The 13,524-nt window shown below is 38.1% G+C and overlaps 1 protein-coding gene across 1 annotated transcript; it reads left to right on the top strand.

The window, feature by feature from the left end:
• The first annotated feature begins 886 nt into the window (after positions 1–886).
• Positions 887–12,846, top strand: LOC117393867 (leucine-rich repeat-containing protein 49). The gene is made up of 18 exons (XM_055230787.1): positions 887–1,034; positions 1,122–1,181; positions 1,260–1,329; positions 1,459–1,653; positions 1,731–1,830; positions 2,011–2,214; positions 2,295–2,361; positions 3,299–3,442; positions 6,050–6,111; positions 6,586–6,733; positions 7,287–7,370; positions 7,792–7,967; positions 8,772–8,867; positions 10,357–10,585; positions 10,669–10,854; positions 10,933–11,042; positions 11,872–12,025; positions 12,175–12,846. Exons 1-18 carry the CDS (start codon positions 954–956, stop codon positions 12,388–12,390), a joined length of 2,382 nt encoding a protein of 793 aa, XP_055086762.1. The 5' UTR covers positions 887–953; the 3' UTR covers positions 12,391–12,846.
• Positions 12,847–13,524: the final 678 nt, after the last annotated feature.

Here is a 13,524-nt window from a genome sequence, read left to right on the forward strand (position 1 = left end):
AGATGCAAGGAGTCACCAGGATAGTCTGTAATACAGCTGTTGATAAAGAGCTTCTTCCTCCTCCAGCTTCTGTAAGCACTATATGATCTCATTTTTCTACCCACTGGTAGGTCTTGTTTCAGTAATTTGTAGGTTGTAGTAATGTCACTAAGCATGCAGATCAGCTTTGCCTCATAATCAGCGTTCAGGATCACAATGCATTTCCCTTTGTCAGTTGGCAAAATTTTGATGCTGTGGGCCTTCCCTTCCTCTGATGTCACATGGGAGGTTTGGCGTTGCTCAATAAAGCTGTTACTTTCAGTCTAAGGTTTTCAGCTTCTGTCTCTGTAATCTTATTATTTCTATAGGTTATCAGGCCTAAATAGGCTTGACAAAACGAGTGGTTACACTCTATTGCGTTGCCTATCTTATAAGCTATTGGCCTAATTAAGCTCTTCGCATATGAATTGCATAGTATTACTTTACATACATTTAAAAAAATGTCACCTGCTATTTTTGAAAAAAATGATTGATGCCTATCCCACATGAGAAGCTTACTAATTAAACCCATCATCATCATCAGACATGACCTGGAAGTGGCCATTAGAAACGGCCCAAATGAAAAAAATAAAAACAAAAATGAAATAAATTATACAGTTAAAAGAAAAGAAAAACGAATCTTTGTTTCACACGGAGTATTTATGGAGTTACACAGAAGTGGGCGCGGCCACGTCGTTGTCATGGCAGCGATGTTTGTAAAGTTACTTGTACTTGTGTCTACACTGGTAGGCTTAATATGAGTTAATTATCTGTAATAATAGCTACTGGTTAATGTATTGTATGGCGTAATTAGGAGCAGAATAGTGAGAAGTAGATGCCATCAACTTAAACATAGAGAGGTTTATCGAAGTGGCCTGTAGTTTTTGGGATATAATTAATTTCTGTGAACACTAGCTAACGTTAAGTGTGTCGAAATGGAATCCGAGCAGTCTGAAGATACAACGATGAAACACTGCCCAAGTATCAACGATAGGTGGATGTTTCTTAGACCAATGGTAACATCCATTACAATATCAACGCGCAATTTAGGTGACTATTCAGCAATTTATTCTATGTTTTACACGAATCTTTTATATTTGAAGGTTAACAGTTGCAAACTGCATCGTATTGTCAAGTCTCCACCAGAGAGAATTCAGGGAACAGTGAGTAGTTAAACTTGAACAGAATAAAGATGTGTCAATGTTATTAGGTTACATAACAGTTGTATATTATTATTACAGTCAGATTGTTCAACCAGAGAACACCAAGTAACCTTCAATCACATACATTTGTTATGCCCTTCTGATCAAAGTAGGTGGAACTGGAAATAAAATATGCAGCCTTCTCTCTAATTGCACAAAATAAAATAAATAAATTTTAAAAGAAAACAAAAAAACACTTTATTTTAAATTCACTGTTTTGTCTCCGATTCCTTTATAGAAAAAAAGCTTTTCAGGTGCACCTCTGACCAAAGACATCTTCAGCTTCTTCTTACACCACAAAGAGGCTTTGCAGACTCTCAAGTATTAACAGCACCACTACGTAGCATAGAGGCTGGCACAACTGTTAGACCAAAAACCCAACAAAAGACAAAAAGGACATATTCCCACCCTTTTAACTCTCCAAAGCCCACAGGTAAGTTAATTTTGTTTTACTTGCCACAATGACAAAGATTCATTCAAGTGATTATTGAGAAATTTTATTTTACACAGAATTACAGAAATCTCACCGAAGATCACGCACTGGTTTTCAGTTCAACCAGTTCCACCCTGAAGGCTCTGCTGCAAATCCACTGCGAATTGACTTAGACAGGTACATGTTTAAAACCATTTTCATTATTTAGGTTAACAGTGCTAGAAGTACCTTATAATGCAGCTAGAGGGCAGCAAGACCCCTACACATCTAACCCATCAATAGATGTAGTGATAAGTATGCATACGTGTGTAGCGTTCCTAAATCTTCATCTTCAATTCTGCTATTATGTCTTTAAAGGAGCTGTCTTGAAGAATGTCCCAATCTGGCCTTTATTGGTGAATTGCAACTTCTGAACCTTCAGCACAACTATATCAGGAGAATCCAACACTTATCTCAACTCCAACATCTTATTTTTTTAAATTTGTATGATAATCACCTCACTGACATGACTGGTCTTGAGTATTTAAACTCTCTAAGGATTCTTATGTTGGGAAAAAACAGGTTAGTCATGTTCTTGTCACTTAATTAACAGATTTTTATCGTTTATACTTAAAGAAAAGACTATTGTTTCTTTTATAAAGGATACAGAAAATAAAGTGCCTTGATCATTTAGTCAAACTGAATGTACTGGATTTACACGATAATCAGGTGAGTTATTGTTTTAATACAGTTTAAGCTTTTATAGGACGTTTATCACCACAGGAGTAATATTGCGTTTCATTATGCTATAAGAATCATACATTTTCAATAGTTTGTAATCACATTCAAGAGTTTTCAAGTGTTTTACTGTTTATGTGCTAGATTTGTGATTTATTCAGTTTCAAACATTACCTCCAGTCACTTAGTCACTCACACAGATGCCTCATTCTAATGATATCTTAAAAAACAGCAGACCACTACAAATGGTGTCTGGATTTGAACAGCCTCTGGAAAAGAAAGAGGCAATGGGGACTCTTTGGTCAAATTAGTGTTTTGGCTGCATGAATCTCTTGCTTCTCTTTTAAAAAGAACATCTCTTGTTTTTATTAATAGATCTTGCGTATGACTTGTGCAGCACATTACAGCAATTAGTGTGCTGCAAATTTCATACAATTGTTTTAATTGTGAGTGTGTGTGTGTATGTGTGTGTGTGTGTGTGTGTGTGGCTTAGTATTTATCAATTTGTGGGGGCTAAAATCGGTATACACACTCAATTCAAGGGGACCTGCCTCTCTTATAGGGACAAAAATCAGGTCCCTAAGATGTAAATCTTTTGTTATTGGTTAAGCAATGGATATAAGTGTGTATGCTTGTGTTTGTTATAATGTTGGGGAATCTAAAGGAAATAATCTAGAGCAGTTCAGACTTCACATGCATAGAACACAATGCGATTTGATCTGACATTTATACTGTTCTACTTTCCACTTGACTTGAAGGCCCAGAGAGTGCTTTGCACAGTTTAACCCAAAGTGTAGCACAAACAACCTGAACAGAATGCTAAGCAAAAGTGAAATGAGATCATTATTAACTACTGAGACATATCATGTGTTGTAAGAATTTATTTTTTACAGATTTTTCTTACACTCTTCATTTTACTTCTTTTAAGATCTCTATAATCCAAAATGTCTCTCAGTTGTGTGAACTGCGTGTATTGAACATGTCTGGAAACAACATTTCTAGAGTGGAAAATGTGCGCGGTCTCAACTGTTTGACAGAGCTCAACTTACGGCACAACTGCATCTCTACTTTGGTAAGAGCATTTTTTTATATTGTTTTCAGTGCAAATTTCAAATATAGTTAAATTAATGATTCATTGTATAATACCTACACAGTCTATAGTATCTTTTTGAGTATTTAGGTAGACAGAAACTCATTACTTTCTATAACCAATTTTCAAGTGTGTACAAGTGTAAAGTAACTAGATATCCTGAACATTCACTCATTCACAAAAATCTGATAAACAGAACAATGCATGCCAAAACAGGCCTCATCATTTGAATGTAAATCTCATAATCCCTTTGCTGATTTTTGGGTTAGAAAACTTGTCTGGAGTCTAGCAATATGTGTTGTTACTTGTCACTCATTCATTAGTCAGTGGTGTCTTTTATCGACCAGAATTTGTATTAGTTGACAAATTATTTTATTTATAGATAATGAGGATTAATGGGACAACAGCAGAAAGGAAAAGGCATGGAGTGAGTTCTCTGCTGTTTTGCATAGAAATACACTGTTTCCTCGTACTTTATTGTAAATAGTTGTTTTTGCATCAACTCTTGTATTATTGTGTTGTGAGTGCAGTTTGGATCAGGTCATGATCAGATTATAGTGATAATTTTGCCACAATCCCCTTTTTAGTTGACCAATTGATTGGAAGGGCATCTGTTTAGTTGACTATAACTTCATAACTACTTCTTTGGCAAATCAAATAAGGATTAGCTAGACAACAAAAACCTCTCTGCATTCTCCACTCATTCATGTTGTCATTATGTTGGCTTCTTGACAGGAGTTTAAAATCAGCAAAACTGAATAATCAGTATCCAGGTGTCCTGGCGTTCCCTTTTCCTGATTTAGATTTCAGTAAAGCGTGGTCAGTGAAAACAGGTTTAACACCTCTGTTTTAGGTTCATAAACTTGCCGGTTTATAGTGATAAAATATGGGTAAATCCTAAATTTGTTGAAAGTAATATTTAGGATTTGAGAGAGATTACACATTTTTCCAATCCCCCTTCACATTTGATCTTAAATAGTGAATTGGAATGTACTAACTTTCCAGTATCAAACACTAAAGTAGTCGTCAAATAACTATAACAAAATACTGTATTGATTTTCAAGGTTGAATTACTCATTCTTATACTCTGACTTATAGTTATCCCACTGTCAGTCATAGACAAAAAAGACAGGGACAGAGAATATAAATGTGTAAAATACTTTTTTTTTTTTTTTTTTTTTTTTACTTACTTTTGTTACTGTAGCATATCAGTGAGCTGTTGAAAATATGCCCTGGAACAAAAGACCATACAAATATGTAAAGCCCCCTTCATATCCATTTAAGTTTCTATTCATTTGTACAGACTTTGTGTTCTTTGTTGCTGCATTCAAGTAGAACTGCAGTGATGAGGGATAGGGCTCAGTCTACTGTATGTGTGAGAAATGCAGACACGCAAACTGTCAATGAGAGGAGGGTGGAGCGGGGATACAGAGGTGAAGGCAAGGCCGTTTATAGACAAAATTCACCTAGCGGCTCTGAGCAGCACAGCTGCACTTGGTCTCATTCTGCCAGCTGATTGGATCTGATCAGCCAGACTTTTTAAAGGGAGACTACCGCTGTGGGTGGTTGTTGATGCAGCACATCAGCTCAGCAGTGACATCATTCAGTCACAGACAAAGCTACTATAAATAGTACTGTAGTTTGAACAGTGTCAACACAGGAGTGGGATGTGGGAATAAAACATGCTAAAATAAACCTGATCAGATTTACTTCTGAAATATTAACATATTACTTTGGGGTTTTTTTTTGTGTGTGTCTTTTAGCTGTCCAATAATGTGTATACTTAACTTTTAATGTATCACACTATACAATATGTTCTGTGTTTTAACCTAGATTCCAAATTGTACCATAGTGGTTGCATGTAGGTGTGTACGATGCGAGGATCATTTCATTTGGTGTAATTGCATCACAGAGCTAATTTAAAAGCCAAGTGCTAAGATCCAGAGGAAGTTGCGTGGGAGGGTGGGTGCTGATGCGGCTCATTCAGACTGGGCCTGGGAGTGTTCTCTCTCTCCTTCCAGCTTCAGCTCTTTGCCGGCGACGCCCACCACAGAGGAGACTGTACGCAGCTGAATGTGGTGTTCCCAAACAAAGCCGGCACATTAGCTGAAAGGAATCCTTTGTCACATTGTCTTTGCCCCTTTTTCTCTCTTATATATGGTCTTCCACCTCCAGCTCTACATTAATGAATTTGTGCAGACTAATCAGTCCATTCTATTACAGCTATACTAATACTGTAGCCCTGTCTGATGCTATTGCTAGCTTGAAGCATCTGTGTGACTGGTGGTAGAGAGAGTGTTTGGAGTCATCTTCCTGCAGCAGGGGATCTCTGCATTAGCGCAGCACACAAACCCCTCCCCCTCCTCTCCCTCTCTTTTGCCCCACCTCTCCATGTGCAGACGCAGCAGCATGCCTATGTGTGTGTGCGCATTGTGGATGAGGATGCTGTGTACTGCAGCTAAGTGCTGCAAGGTGACTGAGGAAACGGAGAAGACAGGCAGCTCTGACTACACAAAGGATGTGGTGCCCTTGGTCTGAAAGTCTGCATCTTCCTCTGTCCTCTCTCCCTTCTTCTCTTCATCTCTTTAGGCTGAGCTGGACTTCCTGCCGTGTTTGCAGCGCCTGTTTCTCAGCTGCAACAACATTAGCAGGTAAGTGTACAGGCTGCTTAACTCTCTCCTTCCCCTGGCACAGGCCCAGTGTCCGGACAGGGCCACATCCTCTGCCTTGGATATTGGCTCGGCTTGGCTACCCCACTGCACCAGAACACACTGCCCCACTTTGATTTGCTAGTAGGCAAAATCACTAAACAGTTTTCATTTAAAACTTATCAGCCAATCCAGCATAGAGTTATTTGACAAAGTTGTTCAGATGAGGTAGTGGTGATACAGAATGACTGGCTCGGTTAGCTGCCAGGCCAAGTCCACCCAGAATTGCATGTTGTATTGCAACAATGTGTTGCTAGGTAAAGGAAGCTCCTGGTGCAACCAGTCAGCTTGTTTCAGGAAGTTTATGTTTATGTTTTGTGTGAGTTGTAAAAGATATGTTTAATAGTTAATATGCTACAGTGCTATTTTATTCGATATTGTGTATCCATTTAACTTTCAGGTAAATTGTCATTTCAGTTTTGACCAGCTTGCTCATCTTGGAGAACTGTGCTCCCTTTCTGAGCTCACCCTGGATGGGAATCCTGTAGCCCTGGAGACATGGTACAAGCAGGCCGTCCTGCGCTGTGTGCTTCACCTGAAACAGCTGGACATGAAGCGCATCACAGTAAGAACTGATGTAAAATATTCTGTCTTAATAATAATAATAAAGTGATATAAAGTAATTATACCATCCCAGTTGACTGGATATTATGAAATTCAATAAAATTGAGATTTCAGTATTTTGTTGAACACTCTTATTTGGTACTCTTGTGGATTTTGTACTTTATATTTTAATCCCAATTCTAGTTCTTCCTGTGTTACTGTCAATTATACTTTAATGAGCAAACACAAACATTTATCCTTAAAACAAACACATTTTAACTTTTTGCTAGAACTACCAATCAGTCTGGATGCTTTGCTAAGTGGTAACCTAAAAAAACCCCTTTCACTCACTCGAACACTCACATATTGTGCTGGCAGAAATGCATTCTGGGAAATAAGGCTTTTCACCACAGCTGTGCATCAATGATCTGAGACTAAATCAGAGGGATAATCCTAAAATGTAGCCGGCTGGTGCTAGAATCTATTTGTGGACTTTTTCTGGTTGTTTTATTCTATGTGGTATAGATTAGGCTAAATAAATGGAGCACCGTTGTGAAAGCATAACTGTTTTTCAGGACGAGGATCGGCGTACAGCTGGTATACAGGCTCGAAAAGAAGAGGAGAAGAAAAGAGAAAGTCACAAACAGTCCATTCATAAGGTTAGACATTGAACTGTACAACTAATTTTATAGTGTTTTAATCAGTTCAGACATGTACTTAATTGTCATACTGGTAGAAATGATACAATTGCATTATAAAGGTAAATCATAGTGTATAGAGACTAATGCTGGTGCTTGAAAGTGTGCTACAGCTCAAAGAGGCTGCTGAACAATGGTAACCAAAAAGCTGTAGCAGGAGTGGCATATTAATAAGCCATTTAAGAGGGCAGATGTCTGCTTAGGCTTGCATTAGACGCTTTTTTTTCTTACTTAGTTCATGTAATAGATGCCTATCTCTAAATAGCTTGCTGCAGTGTTTAGACACATACTTGAAAGAATCACATAATATCTTTGCCAGATTTTGATTGATATGATATATTTTTCAACACACCAATACCTGTTTTCTGTTGCATTCACATAGGAGAAGCGGCGCCTAGCTATCCGTAATGCAGCACAGCAGTGGGAGGGTGTTAGGGCCTGTCTGGAGTTGCCACCAACAAATGGAGCTAAAGAAGAATTTAGTCCAGAGAATAGCCCGGCCCACAGTCCTGCCCAGAGCAATGGTGTCACGCAGGAGTCCTCTCCAGATGAACCAAAGTATGTCTTATTTCACTGACTACTTACTAGTGAGTGTAACTAAACAAAAAAGATAATGTTGACCTTTCACACAAAATATACAAAATATATGAAATGTTTAATTCCATTCTCTCTAAACATGGGGAAAAGTTATTATTTTAGTATTTATAACTTGTAATAAGTGTAATATTCACTTTACAATTTGCATTATTCGTTTATTCTATACTTGGTGGTGGTAAGCAACTATTGTAGGCACAGCTGCCCTGAATAAATTAAAGCAAAGGACTGCACAATTTTGAGATAAAATCTAATTACAACTTTAATATCATGATTAGATTTATGTTGTCACCTTATGATTCAATTCACATATTAAGGAGCTTTACCTTTTGACAGAAGATTAAAATAGTAATGCATGTTAGTCATTTTGTTGCATAAAAAGACAATAGATTTTATATAATATTTTGTGGTTTGCAGATGTGATTCTATTACTATAGCCTTTACAATTTAATAATTGCTACAAGTCAAAATGCATTATCAGTTTGATTTCAATGAGTTGTGCTGCCATAGTAAAAAAATATATATATATATATTTTTTCAGTGATTTTACCTCTCACAATCATGGCTGGCTATAAGGAGCTTGATATCCTCACTACTGTATAGACTTAACCATGAATTTGTGGTCAGCCTCCTACTTTCATGCAGTAGAGACATTTAGAGACTTCTTAGTGACAATGTCAATTTAACTTTGAATTACTCCTTTTTAATTGTTAGGATCTTAATTTATTTTGCCGATTAGCGTCACTAATATTCTGTATTTCACTGTAGGCGGATCAGCCCGGGTTCAGGACCAGAGCGACTCTCCGGGGGTACAGAGAGCAGACTGCGCTCCAACAGCCGTCCAAACAGCCCACGGGATCCCAAGTGCGTTTATAAGTGCATATTTGTTTACACTTTATTATCCATATGTACCGGTAATTGAGTTGTAACATTTGTAGAACTGAAAATATAGGTCAGTCAGTATATGAAATCACTACTCACTGATAAGATCTCCATAGGTTATGGAACATACAGACAGATGTTTTATTCTTAGCCACCCCGATGATTTATTTTTCCAATTTCTAAAAAGAAGATATGTGACAGGTTATAAAACTGTGATGAGGTTATATTTCACCTTATGGCTCCATCAAAGCAATGGTGAAATATTGAAGGACACAAAAATGACCTCATGCCACTGAGTTCAGTTGTCTTTGCTACTGCTCAGCCATAAAATATGCTCATTCTTGTTGAAGATTTCACAGGCATAATTTTGGCATGTAATGCAGGTCAGGATGAGTAATGAGGAATGAAATGGTTGTGTTTTCAGGTCTATTATTACATGTTTCACAGATTACCTTTCTTTTGGGCTCTGTAAAAAAAAAAAAAAATAGCCCTGAAGCACAATTTTCACAATTTAATGTACATGTGTTGCCTTACACCCTCTATTGTGACTTTGTGTTGTGGCATGACAGATGAACACAGCCTCATCTTTCCTTTCTACAGTGGTTCATGCATAAAACATACAACAAGAAACAAAAAATAGCACTTACATCATTTAATATTTAAATTAAAGGTACAGTACATAACTTTCTGGGAGTGGCACGTCACCTGCATCCTCATGGAAATAAAACGTGAAAACCATACTTTTGAAATTATCTATGGCGACAGATGAGATTATGCCATACTGTGTAAGATTATAGCAAACAAAATAACATTTCCATAGAAACATGAGTGTTCCCTCAAGCGCACTAATCATTTGTAGTTTTTGTGTTCATTTAGTCAAATTTTTGAAGACACAGCTGTTCTTCATAGCTCGGCCTAATTCACTGACGAGGTGTGGCATGTCCCAGTGATTAAACTTTCACTTGTAGTCATGGTGTCTGTCTGCCTAATAGTGGACAGATCGTCAACCTGTTGTTGCTTGCTACAGGAAATATTTAGTGCAGGTGGGAAATTAGAGCTGTAGTATTAGACATGAACCATTATAATGTCACCAACCTGAACTGATGGTTAAAATTACTCTTGAAAATTGAAAATGCCAATTATTCTTTTTGGTGATATTTGCATTAATTATATTTGACATTCTGCCACCTGACCCATGTGTGAAATGCTTAAAATCAAAGATATCTGTGGACATCGCAAAGTTAGGGTCTCAGTGCATGAGTATCTTAAAATGTAACATGAAGCCCCCCTTGATAAATACATAAATAAATAAATAAGATGAGGTGAATAGGGCTTAAATATAGGAGGTGTTATTGAAAGTCTTGGTAGGTAGGTCATTGAAAACACTTTGCTTTATGATGAGCTGCCTTTTCATAAATACCAGTAAATACACTTTGAGAGTGATACTGTGTGTTTTGTGTCTTTCTCTCAGGCTTGTGGAGACAGGCAGTGTGCAGTGCTTGTCCATGTCTGAAAGTCACCTCGCAGAGCTGGATGGAGAGACTCTCCGATTATTTGGACTTGGAGCCCTGGAGGCTCTTGAAAGAGGCTGGGGAGTTCAGACTGCTGGCGCTGTCACTATAATAACCTTTCGTTACATCAACTTTGATGCTATTGTACCAACACTGCCAAGAATAAGGGTCAAATTTCCTAATTTGTCGGTAAGGACTAGAGTAGGCAGCAGTTGACCTAAATATCGGTTGAGAATAGCATTAATACTTTGTTACACTTAATCTTTTGGCAGCATCTGATATTTTTGGAAACTAGTATTAGCCGACTGCCTCAGCTGGCAGCACTGGCTCAGGTGAGGCGACTGGACCAGCTGACCATCCACCCTGAAGGAAACCCTGTGGTCAGTCTCTCGCTGTGGCGCTCCTTTGTCATTTATAGACTTCACCACATTAATCTGCTACGGATCAATGGACAGGAGGTATCATATGAAATATATATATATATTTTTGTGATACTGCAATTGATATTTATTTATTTATGTTTCAATGTCCCACAGGTGACCATGAATGATGTCATTGCAGCAGAGCGTGTCTTTGGAACATTGGGTCATATAGCAGCCACTGAAACTCCACGTTGTAGGCTTCTGTTGCTCTTAGAAGAATCCAGGTAACTGCTGGGCATGAATATGTTTTACTGTGTCAAAGAACAGGACACAAGAGTAATGTGTGAGCATGTTGTTTTTATCTTTTTTTATCTATCTGCGATTACTAATTACTATGTAGCAGGGTGAAGGGTGGGTATTTGGCACTTAGACACCAACATTCTTTTTCCTCCTCAGCCAACTCCGCACATCTGTCGCTTCATGGCAACAAACTGAATATCCAAATGAAAATAACACAGTACTTACTTACTTACTATTGTTTTAAATATCTGTTTATAGTTAAGAATATGTTTTGAGCATTTAATTTGGCAAAACATACAAAAACTGAGAATACAGTTGATGTGACATTACTAGCAATAATTACTACTGTAATTGTATCTATTTGGTCAGGACATTTGATAAACATACAGAATGCACATGGATGTACTAAGCTCATTCATGCACAGTCACTGCACCCAAACACTGGAGGCAAAACAGGGGATATGTGTTGCCCAAGAACACTAGTTTTCACTGGTTAGATTGGGTATCTAACTACCAACATTAAAATTAGTGGCTGTTTGGCTGAACATTGTATTACTGATTCATCCCCAGGGAATGTAAGTTCATATCCAGGCCAAAATAGATGTACTGTGTAAGCAGATAAAAAAAAAAAAACAACAACATTTAAACTAAGAACAGCTGCTAGCTTTCTAAATAATGCTTGCACAGTAACTTGTAATAAGTTGGTATTTTGGAGACATATTAGCATAAAAAACAAGACTGCTTGGTGATTTAGTTGTACCTTTGGAGAGTATGGAAAGTATATTTGCTATTATCTTTTCTCTTTCTCTGCAGAAAGCGACAGCTTCAGTTCTTGCTGGAGGGACGTGGTCGCCGTGCAGGGCTGAGTCCAGAAGAGTTAAGAGACAATGGGAAGCTTCTGGGGGAAGGTCTGAGCAGAGCACTCTTCAACTATCCTTGTAGAGACAGCAATGCAGAAAGCCCTGAGGTCTGTCCTTACAGTCTCTACTTAGCCTTATATGTTTGAATGTTGGAATGTTTTTTCATAAATTATATACATTCAGCCAAAATCAGTGACAATACCATAGCAGAACATCTGTTCTATATGTTCGGTCATAGATGTTTGTTTTGTTATAGGAGGGTTCAGTCGAGTCTTCAGAGCGAACTTCCATGATCGAGCAATATCTTCAGGATGTAGCCCAGAGGGCATCAGACACTAATCTAAAGGGCGAGGCTCTTCACAAGCTTTGGCCCTCCATGTTTGCAGAAATGGTCAAAGATTGTGTGTTGGAGATGAAAGACCAGGCAGTGTTCCGTCGGGCCAGTTTAGCAAGACTTTCAGAAACCAAGTAACTGCAATCAAAGGCTCACTTGAGACTGGACATATACTCACACATGGACACAGCTTTCACCGCTCTCTTCTATTCAACTTAATTTTGAGCACTAGAGTTAAAATCATGTCTGCAAGGTCAGAGTCTGACACGTCAAAGACATTATAGAGTGAATGTAGAATTTTCCTGAAAATCAGCAATGCTGGGAGCTATATCATTGTACTTGAAGACAGGATAGAGACTTAATGACTCACTGTGCATTGTGGTTATGCACCCTGTGCACTTTTTTCCTCCTCAACATTACTGTCATCAGCTGTTACTGACCAGGGTGCATTTTCTTAACACTAAAATAATTTGTCTGTAACCATACATTAATTTCTCACCTTCTGCCTGACCCAAATGGTCCTAAAAGTGGACTAAACATTCTTGTTTACTACAGATTTTCTGTATTGTTAATATTAAAAATGTGTAAAATTTCAGTATCTTTGGCATTCATTTATATCCATTGTTATAATGCCTACTGAATGTTTGTTTGACTATGGTGTATCTGCCTTTTCCCTTACTTAATCAATCACTTGACTCTTGCACTTGGCAGTGACCTTGAAGAAGAGCGTCCCTTTGCGCAGGTCTACAGAACAGCATGAGCAAGGACTTCTAAGTGTAAACTTGAGAGTGGAATGCCCCTGAAGGCGTTGGAGCTATGTGAGCTTTACACCACCTGTTCCCCCTCTCTGACACTGTCCTGAGGAGGCCTCTTTTAAATGAGACTACATAGGAACACAAGACAGACCTGCAGGTGTATTTGAGTAGATAGTATCCCATATAGAGAATAGAAATTCGCTGGTCTGTCTGGAATTGCGTTATTTGACACACTTCAATAGCTAAACCTTGCTTCCTATATAATCCTTACACTATTTCTACAAACCAGTTGAGGTGTTTTATAATACATTTTATATTATTCATTTGATCACAATTCAGCCACACATTCCTTACATAAAGATATTACAATGTTAGCGCCTCTGTCACTTCTCAGACTCCCACAAAGCCCAGCTCACCAAGTCCAGACAGAAAAAGGCGCGAGCTGATTTTACTACACGTATTTTTAGCTGACAGTGAGTGTACAGCAGGGGGCGCTGCACATGAGCGTCTCCTCCTT

The sequence above is a fragment of the Periophthalmus magnuspinnatus genome, chromosome 3, assembly GCF_009829125.3.
Source record: "Periophthalmus magnuspinnatus isolate fPerMag1 chromosome 3, fPerMag1.2.pri, whole genome shotgun sequence".
Lineage (NCBI taxonomy): Eukaryota > Metazoa > Chordata > Actinopteri > Gobiiformes > Gobiidae > Periophthalmus > Periophthalmus magnuspinnatus.

Coding starts and splice junctions, on each gene's coding strand:
- LOC117393867 (XM_055230787.1), top strand. CDS start 954: ATGGAATCCGAGCAGTCTGAAGATACAACGATGAAACACTGCCCAAGT. Junction 6,734..7,286: donor TGGACATGAAGCGCATCACA/GTAAGAACTGAT, acceptor ACTGTTTTTCAG/GACGAGGATCGGCGTACAGC. Junction 7,968..8,771: donor TCCTCTCCAGATGAACCAAA/GTATGTCTTATT, acceptor ATTTCACTGTAG/GCGGATCAGCCCGGGTTCAG.